Genomic DNA, 20,912 nt, shown 5'->3' with positions numbered 1-20,912 from the left:
TAAACTGGAGCAATTACATTCCCGGGAAAGGCATCAGGAGGGACAGAAAAATGTGTGTGTTGTACCTTCTCAGAAATGCCCACAAAGCAGCTGATCACATTTAGGATCTCATTTGATGGCTCGTGATGTGTTCTTGCAGATTCATTATTTTTCAAGTGGGATTGTGCCTGACTCTTCCAAAGCCACATAATGCAGTTACTGCACTGACAGAGAGCAGTCTGTGTTCCAGGGACAGTTTTTGTTCCCTGGGTCAGGAGGAGGTTCCACTGCTGCTTTTGCACTCCTTGTTCCTCTGGTGGATGAGGGCAGAGGGCTCGGTGCCCTCAGCCTCTTACCCTCAAGCGGCAGAATGGGAATGCACCTTGATCATGAGAGGGAATGTGGTTTTATTATACTTGATGCTTATTGGATAAATGTTTATGGATTAGTGTTTTACTGCTAATTTAAGAAGCAGTTTATTTGTATTAATTACTTTTGGAATTGGACAGCTAGTTGGGAGCAATGATTCATTAACTGGAAAAATTCAGCTTGTTTGAGGTTTCAGGTTAAATTTGACACTTTCAAACCTGAGTGCAAGCTGAGCTTTATGCAGTGCTGATGGCAAATGGGAAATTATTTCTAGTTAGCTAATAAATATAACCATTGACAGTTTAAAAACAGAAAGGAGACCCAACCTTTAAATAAAAGGAAAGCCTGGTGAGTCCTACAGCCTTATTAGAAGCGTCCTTCAAGAATTAAAATGTGGGAATTATCTTAATGATGAACAGATTATTGGAAAAAAGCCATGTAAGAGTCATTTAAACAATTAATTTTTCATGTTAGTGCTAATGTATTAATTTAGTCAGAAATTATATTCTTGTGATCCTGATAGCAAAGCTGGCATTAATGTGGCTTTTGACTTCCATCTGAAGAAAAAGTGGAAGCCTAAGGACCACATGAATTTTCAATGATAAGTGTCACAGCTCCAATATTTAATTACAATGGCAAATTATGCAGAAAGGGACAGTGGGATTTTGTAAAATATCTTGTTTATGTGAAGGCCAAGGCTGTATCTCCTCTTAACAGTGAGACAGCAGCAGTGTACAGAATAAAATGTTAAAGGTTTATCTTGGGGATCAAAAGAACCCCAGAAATGATGGACCTAAAGGTCTTTCAGTCAGCACATTATTTGTGGGGGGGATGTTCTGGCAGGTATGTAAGAATACAGTTAAACAGGGAGCTCAGAACTCACTGTAGGCTGCTGCTGAAGGCACATCCAGCTTCCCTCCATCCTCTGCCCTTGTTTGCCACACTTTGTGCTCTTGCCATGTAGTCTGCAGCACTTAAATGTTTCAGAGGTCTGTATTCTGAAATTGTGAATGTTTTATTTTTCAACTGGAAATGTTTCTTAGAAGAGGAGGCCCAGGAAAAGATAGGAAGTATCTGAGCCCCCATTAGAGAAATTAGAGGGGTTTGCTGGCATACATGACCTGGGTGACAGGAATGTAAAGGGGAGCACAGACTCAAGAACAAGGGAGGATTGGGACAGGACAGGATGGAACCTTCATTTGGGTCAGGGAAGGAAAAGAAGCAGAGAGGGATGGTGGTCCCTGACAGGGAGGTGTCCCAGCTCTGGCTGCATCTGCAGTCCCTGAGCCACAGTCATGGAAAGAGGAGAGGAAATTGCCTGAGTCCACTCTGCATGATCAGAGTTCTCACACTGGGTCTGTGGGAGGAACCAGCCTCCTGAAAATGCAAAGGAGAAGCTGGAAAGCTGATTCCAGCATGGCCTGGCTATGTGGCTGGAGAAGTGGAGATGACCATGGCGTTCTGACTGCTGAGGAGCCACTACCCTGTGAACTTCACCTGGTGCCCCCAGACACCAGGGTGGATGTCAGGACAAGCAGGAATTTTGTCCTGAATAAAGGGAAAGGTCCAGAGGGGAGAGGTGGATCTGGAAAGACATGAGAGCAGCTGTAGTACTGAATGTAGGTGGTAGTGAAAGCTGACCTGCATTGTTTATTGTCAGAGGGGTTTGCCAGGGGGGGATATAATTACATTTTTGAATAAGAAGGGACTCACCTATACTTATAATATTAGGGAATATAAAGTATCACCTCAAAAGATAATACTGCTGCAGAATCTAATGTGTGTAAATGCAAGCAGTTGGGAGGGTGTGGATTTTGGGAGTGTTCTAGGGGGTATGGCTACACACATGCATTTGTCTTGTGACTGGGCTTTGGCCTCAGCAGAAATGCAGGTCTTTACAGGCCTTTCTTCTGCCCCATGTGCTATTTTTATTATTGTAGACGTGTTTTAAAAAGTTAGCCAGAAAATGGCACCACTTTTTAATAACTTTGAAGATGAGGGTATCTTGCTGTTCTAAATTATTTAAAGGTATGATTAATGAAACTGTGATTAGCCAAATTCTGGATTAAAAAAAAAAAAAGGTAATTACAATTTAAATTTCCTGTTATAAAATCTGGAGAGCTATGTCTGTTGGTATCTCACTGGAAAGATTAAGAGCATTGTTGTATTTACAATAGTTTTTAATTAGCCCTCTGCCTCATGACTGCTGCCAGCTGTCCACAGGTAAGAGGAAAAAAGTTCTTCCATTGTGATGTGAGAAAGGAGATTCTAAGGCAGGGGTTTTTTTGCTGTTCAGAGACTTTTCAGAGTGTTACATTAACCATAACTAGAAATGAAATACTGGTTGGTTGTGCCTCTGCCTGCTTTGCTCCTGTGAGCTGTCAGTGGGATGCAGGGAGATAGAATTGCCCCTGTACCCTGACTCTGGGCCTTGCTGCCTTGGGGGGGTGTGTATCTCACAGCTCTCCTACAGTATGTTTCATGTATGCATAAGAATCAGACTTTCCAAGGTGGTCTTTGTTATCCAAACTAAAAGGATTAGTTGTGATTCAGTTTTTAGAAAATCCTCCCTGTGAAGTCCAGGACAAGTGGAAAGTCCCTACAGGAATTGCTGCACACACATAACCAGGCCGGGGCTCTTGGTGGAGCTCAGTGAGCTCATGCAGAGCTTTGGGCAGAGTTTCTGTCCCTTCCAGCCCCACCAGGCCCTTGCAGTCACACTTGCTGCTTCCCCCACCAGCAGGATTGGAGAGAGAAATGGATGGGTAAAAGCTGGACAGCTCATGGGTTGAGAGAGGGCCAGTTTAACAGGGAAGGCAAAGCTGCACATACAGGTAACTGAAACCAAGGAATTAATTCAGCTCTCCCACAGGCAGGCAGCAGTTCCACACCTCCAGGGGAGCAGGGCCCAACACAGGTAACAGTGACTTGGGAAGACAAATGCCATCACTCCAAATGTCCCCCCTTCCTCCCTCTTCCTTCCGCTTTATATGCTGTTCATGAGGTCTGGAATATCCCTTGGGTTGGTTTAGGTCACCTGTGTCCCCTCCCTGGCATTGCCATAGGAGGGGCAGGAAAGGCCCTGGCTCTGTGGGAGCTCAGCCAGAGCAGAAAGGTGTCACCATTGTCAGCCTGTGTTCAGCACAGACCCCAGCACAGCCCCATACCAGCCCCTGGGAAGGAAATGAACTCTCCCCCAGCTGAAACCAGCATGGCCTCTTGCTCTGTTTTCTGATACCCAGGAAGATTTCAGCTGGCATCACTACCAGTATATTGTCAAAGGCTGGGTGCTGTGAGAGCTTGATGTTCATCTCAAACAAAAAAAAACATTACAAAAAAAGGGATTTTTATCTTTGTCATGTGAGAGAATGATTTGAACTGGATTTAGAGGATGTGAGAAAGGAAATTCAAACACTTTTCAAGGTCACATTGGAGCTCAGAAGCTCTGCAGGCTTTCTCATCATGTCATTGATGCAGACAGCCCTTGGTGCTCCAGGGTCTCTGCAAAGCTCAGGCAGCAGCCTTTGTGTTGTGTACAGAGGATATTCTGTATTGCAGTGCACTGACCTTCCACTGGTCAGTGACAGTCCATGGACAGCACATGGGCCATAGCTGAGACAGGAGAACTGGGACCTAGGGCATGGACTTGACTGAACATCACCTGCTGTGCAAGGCAGGGCTGTGAGAGGAAACAAGAAATGAGCTGCTGTGGGTAGTACTGGAGGATTCTTGAGTTTCCAATTGTGCTCGTTGAATTTTCTTGAAGTTTTCTCTCTGTGAATAACTAATTGACATTTTGGATGTTCAGTTCTTTTCTGTGTTTATGCTTTGTATCTAACACTTATCACCAAAACTGGTGGACACCTGCATCCAGAGAAAGGGACAATGTCACAGGTTTAGTCTGATGGCTAATTAGAAATAACCTGGCCACAGGGTTTCATGAAGTCTACTGAGGCTGAAAGTAGATACTCAGTTTTTTGTTTACTCAATGTGTTTTCAAATCCATTGCTTCTTATTAGAGATTTCATTCAAAATGTAACAGAAACCTAAATTAAATTATGTTTTCTGTATGTTCCTATAGATGATTTTACAACTAAGTTGGACTTGCTTAAATTAGACATTTAATGATATTTACAAGTGATTTCCCCCTTTAAGACTGAACTGAAGTTTTTTCATACTTCATGAATTGAGTGCACTTAAACAGGAATGTGAGAGTTACATCTTGGTGCTAAATATGTGTCATTGTTTGTTTTTTTCCATTGGTAGTGAGTCTAAGCCCACACGGGGTTTCCCAGTGCTTCCTTCTGTGGACATAAAGCCTCTGTGTTTATTTGTTAATTTTTTTTGGAGTATGTGGTGTGTTCCTGTGAGCCATGGTTATTAATTGACAGATGAGTTACACTATGATGGCACTTAAAATGCACAACGTGTATTTCTGAAAGCAGTCGTTGCTATAGCAACTTTCTAGTAGGTCACTGGCAGTGTTGTGTGAGTGTGTGTGTATGATTTGGCTGTTAATGCAGACTAATACTGGTAGAAAAATGAGAAATGGGAGTCAGAAAGAAGGTAGCCCTTCCCCCCTCCCTGTCCTCTCCCCTCAAAACAGTGTAAGAGAATTCTGTGGAGAAAATGCTTACTTAGGATATCACAGGTATTGGCAAGCAACTGGCTATCATCTGCTATAATTAGATGCTTTCTATTTATGCAAAGATTATTAAAAAGCCTCCAAATGGCCTTAATCTGACTCTGCTTTTTCTTTGACATCCTTAGAGTTTGGTTAGGAAAGGAATCCATACTCATTGATCCAAAAGCAGCGTGTTGTATTTATTGAGCATTAGCACCTATTTTTGAAGTACATTTGTAGTATACACTGGAATTTTGAGAAACTGGGGGGTTTTTGCCTCTTTTTCTAAGATCTTTCAGCAAGGTACAGTACATTTCTGTAGCAGTTTAGGCCAGTGCAGATCTCCTGGTCCTGTTCTCTCCTGGCTGTTCCCATCTCTTCCCTAGCCCTGGTTCTGTGCTTGTGCAAACAAGGCATGAGCAAGTTCAGGGAGCTGATCCAAATACAAACAACTGGAAAACAGTTCTGACAATTGCTAGATGATTTCCTGGATTGTGCAAATGGGCAGAAAGCCAAGTGCCAGAACAGCCATAGGAGGGAGGAGCCACGGTGCCTGATGTTCAGGGCAGTGGGTAGTAGTGACTGGCATTCCCAGGCATTCATTCAGATGTTGCTTCCTACTGACTCTGCTTTTTGTTTTGCTCTGAAACTTAGCTAGAAGTGCTGTACAGAGGACTCTATCCTAAATTCTTTGCATTTGTGTTTTTCTCTGAAATAGTTCTCCAATAGTGTCTCCTGGGTTTTTCTTTACTTTTAAATTTTTACTGCTCTGTTTAGAGAGCATTCATATATCTCTTTTAGAGTGATCAACCTATAGCTAGGCCATTATTTTGAGTCTTGAATTAACACTACCTTAAGATAATAGAAAATGAATGACTTATGGGAGCACGTTCTGGATGGTGATAAATGAAAATAATATAACATGTAGGAAGTGTACTGTGATACTGTAATCTAATAGATTTCTCTCAGGTTATATATAGTGTGGAGTGTTTAATGTGGACTTTGTTATGTGTTGCCTCTTCTGTTCTGCCAAAGCCATGAAGAAGCTGTGCTGCATTTTCAATTGAATCAATATGGTAGAATTGCTGTGCTGCCTGGATGGGAGCAGGGAGGGCAGGAGGACTGGAGCTGCTTCCTCCCTTCTCTCCTTTTCCAGTGTCCCCTGTGTCTCCATTCACTGGTTTGCTGGGAGTATCCAAGCTCCTGTTAAAAAAAAAAAAAAAAAAAAAAAAAGTAGGAAAATGTGATCTGGAGCAGGAGGAAAAAGCAGGGACTGCATTTTAAACAACAGCAACCAATCAGATTGGTTCAACCATTGTATGAAACTTCATCCCAAAACCCTGTTGAAAAGGAAAATATCTGTTCATGTTGATTATGTTGGTTTGGGGTTTTTTTAAATGATTATTATTCTTTGATATGTAGTCATGTTCTCTGTGTTATGAGAACTTGATTTGTGGGAGTGCTAAGTGTTGGTATAACCCCTGGATAAAAAACTTCCTTGATACTTTTAAAGTATTCAAATGATTGCTGAATGCTATATTAAATATATTTGTGTATACTGTGGGCTCTGGAAAAGCTTGCTCTACCTTTGCCTCAAGGGTAAAGGCAATGCTTATAGATTATTGTTTGCATTTATTTGAATAATTTGTAGGGAAATGGAGGTAGGACCAGGTACAAGAGAAATGAAAACTTGTGTCTTCCTTGTATTTTCTGTAAGGATTGTTCCTAGAGGAAATGTTCCCTTAGTTAACTCCTGGGGTTATAATTTTTAGCTAGCATTTGCTCTTGAGAATCTCATGGGAATTGAGAATCTGTTTTAGGAAATGCTTCAAAATATTCTCACTCTTGCTCTTACAGCCTGACAGTTTCAAATATCAGTTACTGGATGTATTTTCATTTTATGTGGCTATGTAAGATACTGAAAGTCCTCTGCCTGTTTCTCTGAGGCACAGAAGGAAGTATTTGCAAATTCTTCAACATTTAAAGCTGTGTGGTCTGTTCTCTTCTCTGCAAAAACAAAAGCCAAGGAGTCTTACAAGGGGAAATATCCTCTTGTGTGGATCAGCTGCTGGAGTTTCCCTTCTCACTAGGGAGCATCAGCTTCTCTTTTCCATAGTTTCTGTTAAGTTTCACTCAATCTTACCAGCAGTGCTGAGAGAATTGTGCTTTTTCTATTTCCAGTGTCTTATATTTGATGGTAGAAGACAATGCTCTTCTCTTCTAGGCACGAGGCTCTTTTCTCACCTGTTAATTTTTCTTTTTTTCTTAGTCTGTTGTTCCCAGGGAAGAGATTTGTAGGGCTCTGTGTGTGTAAGCAGGAGGCTGGTGCTGTTGGAGAGCATCACTGTAGCTTAGCAGAGAATTCTGTGAGTAGCAGTTCTTAAATTCCAGATGTTGAAGACTCTGCTCTGAGCACTGACTTTAACTTCACCACTCTGTCCTGAATGGAGCTTTGGCCTTACACAGACACAAACCAGGCAGATGCCTCTAAGCCCCCTGCACATTTCTAAACAAGTTTTGGTGGTATCAGGATAGCCTCAGGATCCCACATTTTTGCCATTCTTGGGTCCCTCAGAGATGTTGGTTTGTGGCTCTTGGTTTCATCTGTTACCCTGCTACCTGTGAGGTGGCTCTTCTGCAGCTACTCTGCATTTCTTCTGGTGATTAATCCTTGGGTTCTTTCCTCAATTCACAGTCAAGGTTAGCTGTGAACCTTTATTTTTGGGGAGGAGGTTTGGTACCTTAATTATTTCCTACAGGAAGGTAAGTGGTTTAGGTTGCTGGCAAAGCCCATGTTCCAGTTTTCCAGTACCACAGGGTTTCCTCTCTGTTTGGGTATCTTTAGAAAGATAAAGCACTCTGGCAGTTCATACTGGAGCTGTGGATAATGTCATTACCAACATCATGGAGCAGCCTTCATCTGCTGGCAGCCTTTCCAAGGGAGGCAAGATCTTTCTTGTGTCTCTTTTTAAGTGGTCCATTTTGGCTAAGCTTTAGCTAAGCTGTTTCATTAGGCTGCAAACTGCTGCGTTAGTCCAGTGAATTGTTTTAGTAAATATTTCCCAGATCAAAAAATTCTTCCTTGTCTAGGGGGAAGGACTGTTGTCAGTGTTACCAGGAGAAAGTATTTTTTGGGTAGGCTTTAAAGTTGGGAGCACAAAAATGAATGATGTTTGCTCAGACACTGTCACACTAATTCCTGTTTTTGTCATCTGCTTGTCAAATAACTCTTCAGAAATAAAAAGAGGTGTTCCTGTATTTCTGTAATGCAAGATACAGTTGTGAAAGAAATCATCAGTATTTGCAATTTAGAGTATCCAGATACATTAGTGATAGCTTTGAAGTTTGAGTTGTCACCATGCCTTCAAAGTCAAGTATTTGTATTGAGTCAGGAGGGAAAACACTCAAAGGACAATGAGAAAGATGGTGGGAAATCAGCTGTTGTGTGAGCAAAGCCCATTTTGGTGATGCTGCACTGCAGTAAATCCACAGCTCACCTGTGGCCTTGTGCTCTACACCTCCATTTTTAAATGGCAAAGAGCAAGCAGTTCTGCCCCTCCTAGCTAGTCTTCCTAGGGTTTTTGACTAACCAGAATTAATTTCTGAATGATAAAAACTTTCTTTCAGGATGATTCACTGAGCTAAAATAAATATTTTTTCCCCCTCATGTCTCAATCAAGAAAGGCTTGTAGGTACAGGTAATGTGTATTTTTAGGTCAATTGATATTGCTGTGAAAAAGTAGGCAAGCTCCTGGATCACACTGCTTTAGACTGAAATAAAGGCACAATCCTAAAGCTCAGTACAGGGAGAAAGCAATTCATTGCTGTGAGCTCTGCTGAGCTGTGGGGAGGGATTGCCTATGGGGCAGAGATATCAATTATAGAGATGGAGGAAACGAATGTGGAATAAAATCACTTTCCCTTTTGAGTCAATTATTTAAAATGAATGGGAATCTTTATTTTCCAGCTGTGCACCTCCCTAAGTGTTTCAGATTGGGAGTGAGAACCTAGGAGTGGAATGGTTTTGTTCTGGGAAGTGTTCTTCTGGCAAATCATCATTTCCTTGTTTGCTGCTTGTCCTCTTGCTGTTCACCTGTGTAGTGTTGGGGAAGCTATTGGGCTTTGGGGAATTGTGTTAGCCTCTGGATTTAGATTTGAATTTTGGCTGCAGTATGAGTTTGCCTGGGAAACATGCTTGCAAGGCTTTTTATTTCTAGCTCCAGAATGGTTGTATCTGTCCATTGAAAAAATGTGCTTTTCCTCACAACTTTGTTGTGGTGGTCAGGTTGTTTTAAGATGGATGAGAAGAAATATTTTACAATGTATGCTGTTTCAGTGAAGGATTTGACTGTACTGCTGCTACAGATCAAAAGCTGTGCCATGTGGACGTACCATTGGTGAGGTTTGTTCAGCAGATATGGTAGGTTTTTGTGTGAGGCAGTCTTTGGGAAGGTTCTTAGCTCAATGCAGTGCTGAGTGCTCCCAGCACACGCCCAGGCTCTTGGGGCACTGCCTCCACTTTATGGCTTGTTTGAGTTTCACTCTGTTGGCTTTGTGACAGGAGGTGTTGGCCTGGTGGACAGGAAACCAGTCCCAGTGTAGGCTTTGGGAACGGGCTGATAGAGGTGCCTGGTGTCACACATGGGATGGCTTTGAAAGTGTGTGAGTTTTCAGAGGAAAAATATGTCACCTGTGTGTTTCAGATGAGTAGGCTTGCTTGTACCTTTATCATCTTTGTTGAAGAATGAGCCCATGAGGATTTCAGCTTGTTTATGGGTCTCATCCACTGCCTTTAGACTGGGACAGTGTCAGGCTACGATGGATTTGGGCTATTTAGCAGCATGGGGACTCTGGAGTTATTGTTCTTTTAAGTTCTTAAGGCAAAATGTGGTCAATGGGAAACTGCTGATCTGACTTAGTGAGTTTGTGGTAGCACTGATGGTTTGATGGAGAGATGATTTAAATTGTGTAGTTTATAGCTGCAGTAGTTTCTCTTGTAACCAACTAGATGTAGTTTCTCTTGTAACCAGCTCACTGAGTGGTGAAGAGGGGAATATTCTAATGTGTTCTGATGGGGGTTTTTCCCACCTGGTCTCCTTGGATTAACAATCTGCACAGTCCCTTGGTCTTGGGGAACAGATGAGAAAATTCCTGGTAGAGGAGAATACTGTTGATTCATTTACTGGGAGGAGAATTTAAAGCAAATTTTAATGAAGAAGAACCAAGTTAGAGTCACCTGCTTGTTTTGCTATTGACAGGGTTTGGGGTTACTCACAGCTTTTTCTTTGGTCTTTGGGGCATGATAGGATTTAGGGCTTGGGTGTTTTTTCCCTGAAAGCTGCAAGTTGTGGATTGGTTCAGAGGAGGGATTGTTCTGGTACAAGATATAGGTTGAGGGTGTCTGGTTTGATATCAGGTTGAATTTTGCCAAGAAGTTGTTGGGGTTGGGAAGTAGAGGTTGATTCTGTAACTTTTCTATTGATATATATAATGATCCTTTTTTAAATAACTTAATCTTTTATGGTCTACATCTGCTCCTTTTTTTGCTCTTGCTCAGTTTTCACAAACTCTTTTTTAGGAGCAGTTTTTCGGGTGTCTATAATTCAGGTTCTCTGGCTAGTGGATATGGGAAGTATATGGAAATTACTCCCTCTCTGTGGTACATCCATATACTCTGTCAATATCCCACAGAATGTCTAGAGTCAAAAAAATCTGTGCTACCAGGACCTCTTTTGAGAAGTCTCTTTTATGCTAAAGCAAATGGGATTTTTGAAAAAATCATTTACAGAGTTACTTAGGCTAAAAATAATTAACAATGGAAGAGAAATGGTTTTCTTCTATTTCCTGTTGAAATTTATTCCTGCTTAAATGAAAAGCATCAGTGGAACCCCTGCTCACTTAATGCTAGTAAAAATGGTTACTGAAAGCAAGGGTATTTAGACTGCCTCACTGCTGAGAGATAGCATTATGCTCCTTATAAAATGCTTATTGGATATTTACTAATCCCTTCTTTAAATGCAACATCACTTCTGAGCAGCTTGAAGCATGAAGTACATCATTTTAAAATATCCACATATCCTCATGTTCACAGAAAGATGCTATTTGAGAGAATAAGGAGCTGTAGTGGAACAGAGACCAATTAGCTGCATCAGGCTGAGGGTTAAGCTGAGCCTCCAACCTGTTGTTAGGCAGGAGTACAGGAATCCACAGGATTTTGTCATTGGAGCTGAATTCCCTGGACTCAAGAAAACTGGTGCACCAGTTCCTGAACTGCAGTTCCTGAACTGATAGCATTGAAAGACTCTTAGCCTAAAACTTTGTAAGGCTTATCTCTGGAGTAGATGTGAATGCTGAGGAGAGGCTTTCAGTGCCTCAGTCGCTCTGAGATCATGCCCAGAAAGCTTTGCTGTTTGAGCTTCTTGGATCAGGACATCTTTGCAAGGCTGTGGATCTTGACAGGTCTGGCAATGAAGGAGTTGGTGGAGCTGTTCCTCCAAAGATGAATCTGAGATATTGGCTTCTTCCTGAGGGGTCAGTTTTGAGGTGGGAATGTTTTAACAAAGTCCTCAGCACCACCTCCTTCTTTTGAAGAAGCATTATGTGTTTGTGTTCTTTTGAGGAGAGTATTACAGGTGCCTATCAGCAAGTTGGTGGAATATTACATGTTAGAGTGGTCCTACATTTTCTTCTACTTGATATATACAAGTCTCTATATTAACCATTAAATATCCTTTCTCTTAGCAGCTAAGTTAGTACTTTAGTGACCTTATTTTCATCTAGCCTTTGTGCACTTCCCCCATATGTTCAAATGAGTACCAGAATCAGTCATTTGCCAGAGTTTTTACTTTATATGTGAATTCAAAATGCTTGTTTTCTTTTATAATCTGGGAAAAATGTTCTGCAGTTCCTTTTGGCTTTTCTACTCGGAGTCCCCCATATGAGGAGAAAATAAAAGACAAAGAGAACAAAAACGTGAACCATTCTGAGAGTTTTTTCCTTTATTCCAGCATTGTTCATGTCAGGCTTTGCTTCCTTTTTGTGAAAATTGGTTTTATTGTTGGCAATTTTCCAGATGCAATGAATAATAGAACACCAGATGTCCACTGCTGAGAAAAATTACAGATGAGTAAACACTTTTCTGAGGTAGCATAAAAATCTATTAACAGTGCTTCTGGTGTGCCTGCAGACAGTGTGAGCTCCTGGCCTGCTGTGCTTTGTGCTGCACAGAGACGAATATCTACAGCCTCTGTGGCCCTCTACATGGCTGACTCTACCAGGGATTCCTGCCTTCCTCTAAATGTGGATTATTTTCTAGCAATGAGCACTCACTGCAGTGCTTGAGTGTGATTGTAATCACTGGATTTAGTTTTAATTATTGTCACACGTGTTTGATTGAAGGTGAAAGTCCCAGAACTATTAGAAGAGGCAGGGGTAAGCAGGGGTGTGGAGATTTGGCCTAGTCCCCAGCCTTTCCATCCAGCAGGCACAGCTCTGGTTGTGCCATGTCTTCAGACCTAAAGCAGGCTGTGTCCCAAAAGCCATGTCTGGTTTTTCCCAGCTGTTTCAAGCCCCTCAGAATAAGCTTTCACCACAGACCTTGCCTGTTGCACCTGACAAACTTGACCCATACTTAGGAAAAGCAAAAATATTCAGTTGTGGGTAATTCACATTTGATTGAGCACCATAGTGGAGAGCTCCACTGGTCCCTGCCTGGTTTGTACGTGTCTTACCTGAGTTGTCCTTGCTGCAGCACACACCCATGGCTTGTGTGTTCCCACTCAGAAATACTCTTTACTGTCCCTCTCTGTTGCCTTTGCAGCAGTTTTTACATGTGGGAGAAGAAGTCATCCTCTTTAGTCTGGTCTGTGTCCAGTTGTACCCTCCTGGTGCTTTCCTGTGCACAGGTGTGTTAGAGCCTCCTGGAACATTGGCTTGGCCTTCTAAAATCAACTGTGCCAAACCTCAAGAAGCTTTTGGTCATTTTAGTGAGCTGAGTAAGCATCAGCTGATCAGGGTGCTTCTTTTAGGAGGAAGTGTTTAATTACCTTGATAACTTTATCTCTCTAACTCACACTTATACTGTCCCTTTATACTTTATACTGTCCCTTTCATTATTCAGTCTTTTGCAAGTTTTTATTGTTCATGCTTTTGTTTGGAGGATGACTTGACTCTGCAGTTTCTACATTAAGCAAAATCTCTCTTGACTTAAAACTTGTTCCATGGGATTTTTTTCGATTCTCAATGCTCTTGTGTAATCTTAAAAAGGTAATTGAGTTTATCTTCTCAAGACTTCTAAGTTTTGGAAATACAAGGACAGAGAAACATAAGGCTTCTGGAGTCCATCTATTCAGTCTCACAGCCTGAGGACAGTAGAAGTAACTTAGTAGAGTCCTTTTTGTTCTGTGTATTTTGTGTTTAGAGCAGGTAGGCATGAGGCTGGTAGGTGTTGATGTTATCCTAATGGACAGATGAGAAAGGAGCAAGTTGTTAATTTAGGCCTTAATCATCCAGATATTGGACTAACATTAGAAGTCAGTGCCTTAACTCTTAGCCTTGTGCAGTCAGCTCATAATTATTTGCCCTATGAGTGGTGGAGTGCCCATAGCCCCCGGTGATCTCAGCAACAGTTATGAATGCTCAGTGCTGCAGAAAATCAGGTCAAGTGTCTCAGAGTATCCACAGAAGAAGGAGCAGTTATGTCTGAAGAGTCTGTAAGAATAACAAAGGGAAGGCAAGCTTGTTTTCATGTGCTCAGTCCATCAAATTTACGCTTATTAAAAAAGATATAATTAAAAATTGAAATGATAACATTTCTGTTCTTGAGCAAGCCAGATCTACAGCAATTGTTTTAATGAAGCATTGATTAGTATTTTTAGTATTAGCCATCCTAGGCATTAGAAGAAAGCAGTATATGAAAATATATTTAAAAGCTATCAGGCTAAACACTGGAGATCGAACAATTGTCTGAGTGATGTGTGACATTTGAATTAATTATGCTACTGTAGCCATGGTTAAAAGATTGTATCAGCTTTCCTGTGTGATCTTGGTGTCGGTGCCTTAGCACAGACCTGCACAGTACAGGAATTAGCTGCTACCTTCTGGTAATGGTAGCAGAAGATACAGAAAAACTGATTGGTTTTGGCAGCTCACACATTTTTAGAGACAGAGAACTAAGTATAGAAATGTGGTAGCATGGCTCGGATGTTTTTGTCACGTAAGGATTTTATTCCCAGCTCTGGAAGAGGGGATTTGTGCAGCCTTTCAGTGTGAGGTCTTGCATTTGGAATGTCGAGCAGCACAGAATAATTTCATGTGCTATGATGTGACACTTCAGAGGATTTTTCTGGCTGACTAGGCAGGACCTGTCTAGGCTAAAAGCATTTGGTGAGAGGGAGCAGCAACAGCTGTTTTGCCTGTAGAGTCAGTTCTGCATGTTGGTGCAACTGAGGAGACAACTGCAATTGAAGGCAATTTAAATGGACAGCTAATGGTTGCCACAAGGTAGTTTTTGATCCCACAGGTATGGGTAAAATGTCTGGTGATACCTGTAAAGCATGGAAGAAAAGAAACTTAAGTGAATGATAATAAGCATCTGCTAAATACCCCACTTTTGTGGACAGGTCTTCTCTGTGTGGTTCTTGGCTGTACATTTTATTGAACTTCACGTGATCCCTGTGTGTCCAGTGCTCCAGTCTACCCAGGTCCCTCTGAATGGCAGCACAAGCATCTGGTGTGTCCAGCAGCTCTCCCAGGGTTTTGGGGTGGACACTGACATCCTCTGCAGGCTGGGAGCTGCAGGTTGTTTGGGAATGGCTAACCAGAGTAGCAGAGGCACACTGGAGAGGGATGTGGGGTACTAGTAACAATATATCCAGGATGATTTTGATGGGTGTAGGAAGTGAAGCATGGCCATGCTGTGCTAGCCTAGTTGATGCTGATATTTCCTCCTTCTGTCATGGTTTGACTGGATTAGGAATGCTGCAGACCACGTAGGGAGCTTGCTGTGCACCATAAGTAGTGAGGATCTCACTAGTGCTCAGTGATCATTTTTCTATCACTTGGGCTTTCAATATTGGTTGAAGTACTTATTAGAATGTGATAGAGTGCAATATATATTATGCACAGAACTTCAGTGAAGTTCTTTTAAAGATGGGCTGAATGAGCATTATGCTTTGTTTGGCCTTAAATCATGCTGTGTGCTTTCAGAATCAGACCTGGGAGTGGTGATCGAATTTGGCTCTAAATCAAGTGGCTGTAGGGTTAACATGAGTTAATATGTTTCAAGTTCCAAACCTTTAGCAGAAATAAACCTTATGCTTATAGAATATTTAATCCAGAGCAAACAGAAATTCCTGAGTGATGCAGAACACATCACGGCATCTGGTAAATTTGTTACAAGGTTAGTTCCTGATGATTATTTTTCTATTTCTGCAGGATTTAGAATTCATGTTTCCAATTTCTAGATACTATTTTCACATTGCAGGTGGGTAGCTGAGCAGGAGGGGTTTCTGTGGTGTGCCCAAGACATTGGATAAAGCAGTGAAGGCTAGAATTGATCTGCCTGCATCTGATCCTCTCTTGTCTCTCACCTGGTTGCTGGAAGCTCTGCCTGGGTGTGGAGTGCAGGATTGTTATTTGTGCTGATGCCTTTTCCTAGCAGTCAGATGCAGGTTTTGGGCAAGAATATTGAGGGGACAAATCTTGTCTCTAAACCAGGAAAAACTAGTGTTTTCCATGTCTTGTTTTCTGCTGCTGTGCAGGAGCATGACACGCCATCATGTACTCCAGAAGGGAGCACCGAGGGAGAGAGCAGGGTCATTGGAAATGGGAAATGGAGGAAGGGGGTAAAGGCATGACCAGTTAACTGTAGAAGACATTGCTTCATTTGTGTGAGCTGTTGTTTGAATGTATTTTGCACTTGGAAAGGATAAGGTGACTTGGTCAACAAGGAAAGGATTTTGTATTAGAAGTCAGCCTAATGCCTGCTATCTTTTGTTTTGGGTGTCTTCTAGGCAATGGCAATAATAATATAGTAACTGCTGGATTAAGTAGTTGATTTTCTTTAAGTTTTGGGATCAACTTTATAAGATGTAGGTACCCAGTCTACAACAGAGTTAACTTGATTTGGTGTTGTTGCTGTCAGAGAGTTGCTTGGAAGGACTCTTGTCAGGATGTTGTCAGTTTTTTAATTTGTTTGGTTTTTGGCTAAAATGGGTGGATTACTTCAGCATCAGAGAGGCAAACAACCTAAGGACTGCAAAAAGTGTGGGTAGCTTTGTGTGTTAGTCAAAACCACAGGAAATATTGATGGAATGTGTGTATTGGATTCATTGTTGTGAAATCCTGGAGTCTTTTTAAAATGGAGCTCATTATGAGATTGTTTGGTTTATTATAGTGTTTCTTCAATAACAATCTACTACAAAATACATTTTTTATAAAAGGAGTTTTATATAATGGTCGTCGTGTCTGCCCTGATTATTGTGCATGCTTGGAAAACAGGTAAAAAAGGGAAACATTTACTGGTTTCCCATTGTATGTTTGAACTAAATGGTGTCTTCTACTGCCTGCTTTATATTCCTCTATAGGTAATTTTTACTGGACCAGCATTAATTTATGTCATCTTATAATATAGAGGTGCAGGTTCAAAAAGCTGCAAAGGTACAAAGGTCATTATAATTGGGATTGAATGAAAACATCAGACTTTTATTTCTAAACTAAAATAAGCAGTTAACTGCATGTTAAAGGACTGTATTGTGTTTATTATAGTTTAAATAACTTCGAATGCTGAAATATGAAGTATTTTTCCCCTTGCTCTGTTCTCCAGGATAGATGACAAAATAGTTGTGTCTCAAGCTTTCAGGATGTTTTTTATCAATGACTTTATTCTCAGGTAGAAGGAGAGAAAGAGGGAGAGTTTGATTTTTCTGGTTATGAGAACTTCATCTTTCAGAAACAGGTATTTCTTTTATTAAAACCAGAAAAACACAAAGGTTCATACTTGTGTAGTCTACAAGGATCAATGAATTTTCCACAGTTTCAAACAGTTTTTGTATTTTGTCACACAGTGGCTGTATTAGTACAAGAGTGTAGAGGGGTAACGCTGTTGTCTTCTGACGGTCCAGTCTGAACGTTACCACAGAGGGGTGGCTTCTTTCAGCCCTGTTTTGCAGTTTCCTGTTTAGCATAAGGACAAGGAGAAAGCAGCACAGGCCCTTGCAGTTCCCTGGTGTCAGGTTTTCTGCCCTTAGCACTGTGAGTGCAGCTGCCTTGGTCCTCTCCTCTCCTGGCTCTTTACACCCTTCACTCCATACTTCTGAGTTAGGACTTTGCTTTTCAAATAAGCTAATTCTGAGCAAGTATCCTTTTCCTTGTGTGTGAGAGCACTTCCCTAGAGCAGCTGAATGCTGCTGATTACATCTGAGCATGCACAGCCAGCAGCTGGAAAGGGTGATTAGGTTGAAAAGGAAAATTTAAAAAAGAAATCCCACATAGTAGTTGTGCAGGATGCCTTAAATGTCTGTGGAAGATACCCCACCTGGAGCACACATAAATTTCCTTGAACTTCTTTAGAAAGCTTTTCTGGAAAGTAAGATTGCCATGAATCTTGCTAGAATCAGCTAATCTGAAGGTCTAAGATGGATAGGTTTCCTTTGACATCCAGCTAGTATAAGCATTTGTATGTATGTGTGTGAGACTGCTTGTGTTAGTAAAAAAAAAAACAAAACTTTTTTCTTCAGTCTTGTTCCAGTTGTAGTGAACTTCTCCATTTTAGAGATCTGAACATTGCCTTTATTTTTTCATATAGGAAGTCAACTCAGAACTTAATTTGATCTGATGCTGTGTTTCTTTATGATAAATTCTTACCAGTGTCTGAAGTGGTTGCTTTATGTTGTGGACTGGAATGTGATTGCCCTGTTAGGAGCAATCCTATCCTTTGAAACACAGTAATGAGCAGTGTCTTTAATGAAGAAATGCTTATGGAAATAGCACAAGTAGCATATATGACATTTTTGTTCTAGGAGAACTCAGATTAACTTCTGTCTCATAGTAAAACTGGAGAACTTTTACACCAGCCTGGTGTATTGGCCCATTGAAACCATTAATGATGGAGTGGTGGTTTTAGCTCCAAACCAACTTTTTGTTTGTTAACATGTGTTTGGCAACAAAATGGCTCGCTAATTATATGGTATAAAAAATGTAAATTTCATGATAAGGCACTGTAAGTAAAACTGTTGTAGCACAAAGTACTAAGTACTGGAAGAACTAGTTGTATGCAACTGTGAGTCTAATTGGAACTGTAACATGAAGAGGCAAAAAAGCCTGTTCATTCTGTACAGTTGGTAAATAAACACGGATGTGTGTGTAGTAGGATAGAAGTTATACTTTATATGCTGTACTGGTTTGTTTGGTGCAGTTTATGTTAGCTCTTCCTGGCTGGATTTTCCTCCTGCCTCGTGCAAAGCTGCTAGTGCACAGGGAAAAAGTGCCCATCGAGAGGAAATTAATATTTAAATAAAAGAGTTTGAACATATCCTGTGTTTTAAAAACACACAGTTGAGTCCTTGGTATTCCTTGCCATTGATGAACTGCAATCCTCCATACAGCTCTTCCTATTAGCCCAGGACCTGTAAAAAGGGAGACTGAAACAAATCTACTTTGTTTCTCCAGAACTTGCTTTTTCTAGAAGACTAGGATGGCAGTTCTGTGTTTTATTGCAGTGAGGATTATTGAATCTGTCACATTGTGCCATTATTTAATGGTAAAGTCACATCTACTGCCATTAGTCAACTCCTTGGTTAGTCTTTTGGGTAGAGAAATGTTACTAGTGGGTGTAGTGACACCACAGATGCAGTCTACTTTATTATTTAAATTTACAACTTCAGTTTCATCAAGTTAAAATACCTCCTGCTGCACTTAGACCCTTGCACAGCTTCTATTTTGTAAAATTCAGTCACACAAATGTATTATTATTTTGGAGTCACATCTAAACATTTTTTTCTCTCTCTTACAGACTGGACTTTGACATTCTTTTCATGAAAGAAGTTTCCAAGTAGTTGTCTTATAATAACTTTGAGAAGAAGTTCTATGTAGCTCTTACTTCCAAGAGTGCTGCAAAAATGATTACTTCAGATTTGCCAGTACTACAGTGAGTATACACTTCTCTCTACATTTGAAATCTTGGCTTTTAAAAAGGTTGAAGTAAACAGAGAGGTGATTGTGAGGATGAAACACAAGTTTGGAAGAAGTGCATGCTAGTGTGACTGTTCCAGGCCTCCGGTGTTTTCATGTGGTGAAAAACTGTGTAAAAAAACTGCAAAACACTTAATCTAAAAAATATTTCTTTCTATGTATGGAGACTTAACTTTGCTGTGCAAAGCAAAACAAGGTCTTTGCTACTTTTATGCTTCTGAATGTTGTGAGATTTCAGCAGCATGGATTGGATTTGGTCATAATGGACCATATTGTATATTCCAGTTGTGTATTTTCTTACAATGAGCTGAATTTATTGTGCAAAAAGCCTTTGCCTGCTGCAGTTGAAGATAGCAAGTGTCATGAACATGTTTTGGTCCTGCTGGGAAATAGGAATGGTTAATGCACATGGGAACATGGCTGTGCTTGGATAAAGTGAGCTACTGGGAAGAACAGAGTGAAAGTCTATAACAGGAGAAGCTGGAGAGGAAATCAGAGTTAAGAAGGAATTTTAGAGACTGGAACCTGCTCCTTTCTTCACAGGACAGGGAGAGCACACAAAGTGAGGAAGCTCATGGGGTGAGGTAATGACAGGGAAATCAAACCAGACCAAATGGGCTTGGCTTGGAGAAAATTAATTTATTGCTAATTAAAAAGGATTTGGATGATGGTGAGAAACAAAGGCAAAACCTACCAGGTGTTCCTTCTACCTCTGCCTGAGTTCGCCTTCAATCTTTCATCCCACCCTACCCCCTCATGCCCCAGTGGGGGTGCCCAGCCCACTCCAGCTCCCCTCAAGGGACCCCCTTCTCCCCGCCATGCCCTCACAGGGCTGCCGCCCCCCATCCCATCCCATCCCATCCCCTCACAGGGCTGCCCTCGCCATCCCATCCCCTCACAGGGCTGCTGCCCCCCATCCCATCCCATCCCCTCACAGGGCTGCCACCCCCCATCCCATCCCCTCACAGGGCTGCTGCCGCCGCCATCCCATCCCCTCACAGGGCTGCCACCCCCCATCCCATCCCCTCACAGGGCTGCTGCCCCCCATCCCATCCCCTCACAGGGCTGCCGCCCCCCATCCCATCCCCTCACAGGGCTGCTGCCGCCGCCATCCCATCCCATCCCCTCACAGGGCTGCTGCCCCCCATCCCATCCCATCCCCTCACAGGGCTGCTGCCCCCCATCCCATCCCCTCACAGGGCTGCCGCCCCCCACCATCCCCTCACAGGGCTGCCGCCCCCCCATCCCATCCCATCCCATCCCCTCACAGGGCTGCCGCCCCCCATCCCATCCCATCCCCTCACAGGGCTGCTACCCCCCGCCATCCCATCCCCTCACAGGGCTGCTGCCGCCGCCATCCCATCCCCTCACAGGGCCGCCGCCCCCTGCCATCCCATCCCCTCACAGGGCCGCCGCCCCCTGCCATCCCATCCCCTCACAGGGCTGCTGCCCCCCATCCCATCCCCTCACAGGGCTGCCATCCCCCATCCCATCCCCTCACAGGGCTGTCCCCCCGCCATGCCCTCACAAAGCCGCCCCTGTCCCATCCCCTCACAGGGCCATTCCATGCCCTCACAGAGCCGCCCCTGTCCCATCCCCTCACAGGGCCATTCCATGCCCTCACAGGGCCGCTGCCCCCTGTCCCATGCCCTCACAGGGCCATCCCCTGTCCCATGCCCTCACAGGGCCATCCCCTGGGCTGTCCCCTCTCACAGAGCTGCCCCCCACTATTCCCCCCCCCCCCAGGGCC

The 20,912-nt window shown here is 42.5% G+C and overlaps 1 protein-coding gene across 3 annotated transcripts in view; it reads left to right on the top strand.

Moving 5' to 3' along the window:
* The window catches only part of STAG1 (STAG1 cohesin complex component), a 154,470-nt gene that overhangs the window by 19,845 nt on the left and 113,713 nt on the right, over positions 1-20,912 (top strand). For all 3 annotated transcript variants that reach the window (XM_071437372.1, XM_071437370.1, XM_071437371.1), the window contains exon 2: positions 18,984-19,118. In XM_071437372.1, the coding sequence (XP_071293473.1) occupies positions 19,090-19,118 (29 nt within the window). In that variant the 5' untranslated portion in view covers positions 18,984-19,089. The remainder of the gene's footprint in view (positions 1-18,983; positions 19,119-20,912) is intronic.

The sequence above is a fragment of the Agelaius tricolor genome, unplaced genomic scaffold, assembly GCF_023055355.1.
Source record: "Agelaius tricolor isolate 1412-34295 unplaced genomic scaffold, bAgeTri1.0.p SCAF_12, whole genome shotgun sequence".
Taxonomy (NCBI): Eukaryota; Metazoa; Chordata; class Aves; order Passeriformes; family Icteridae; genus Agelaius; species Agelaius tricolor.
The sequence above is the reverse complement of the archived record's forward strand: the minus strand, read 5'-3'. Positions and strand labels throughout refer to the sequence as shown.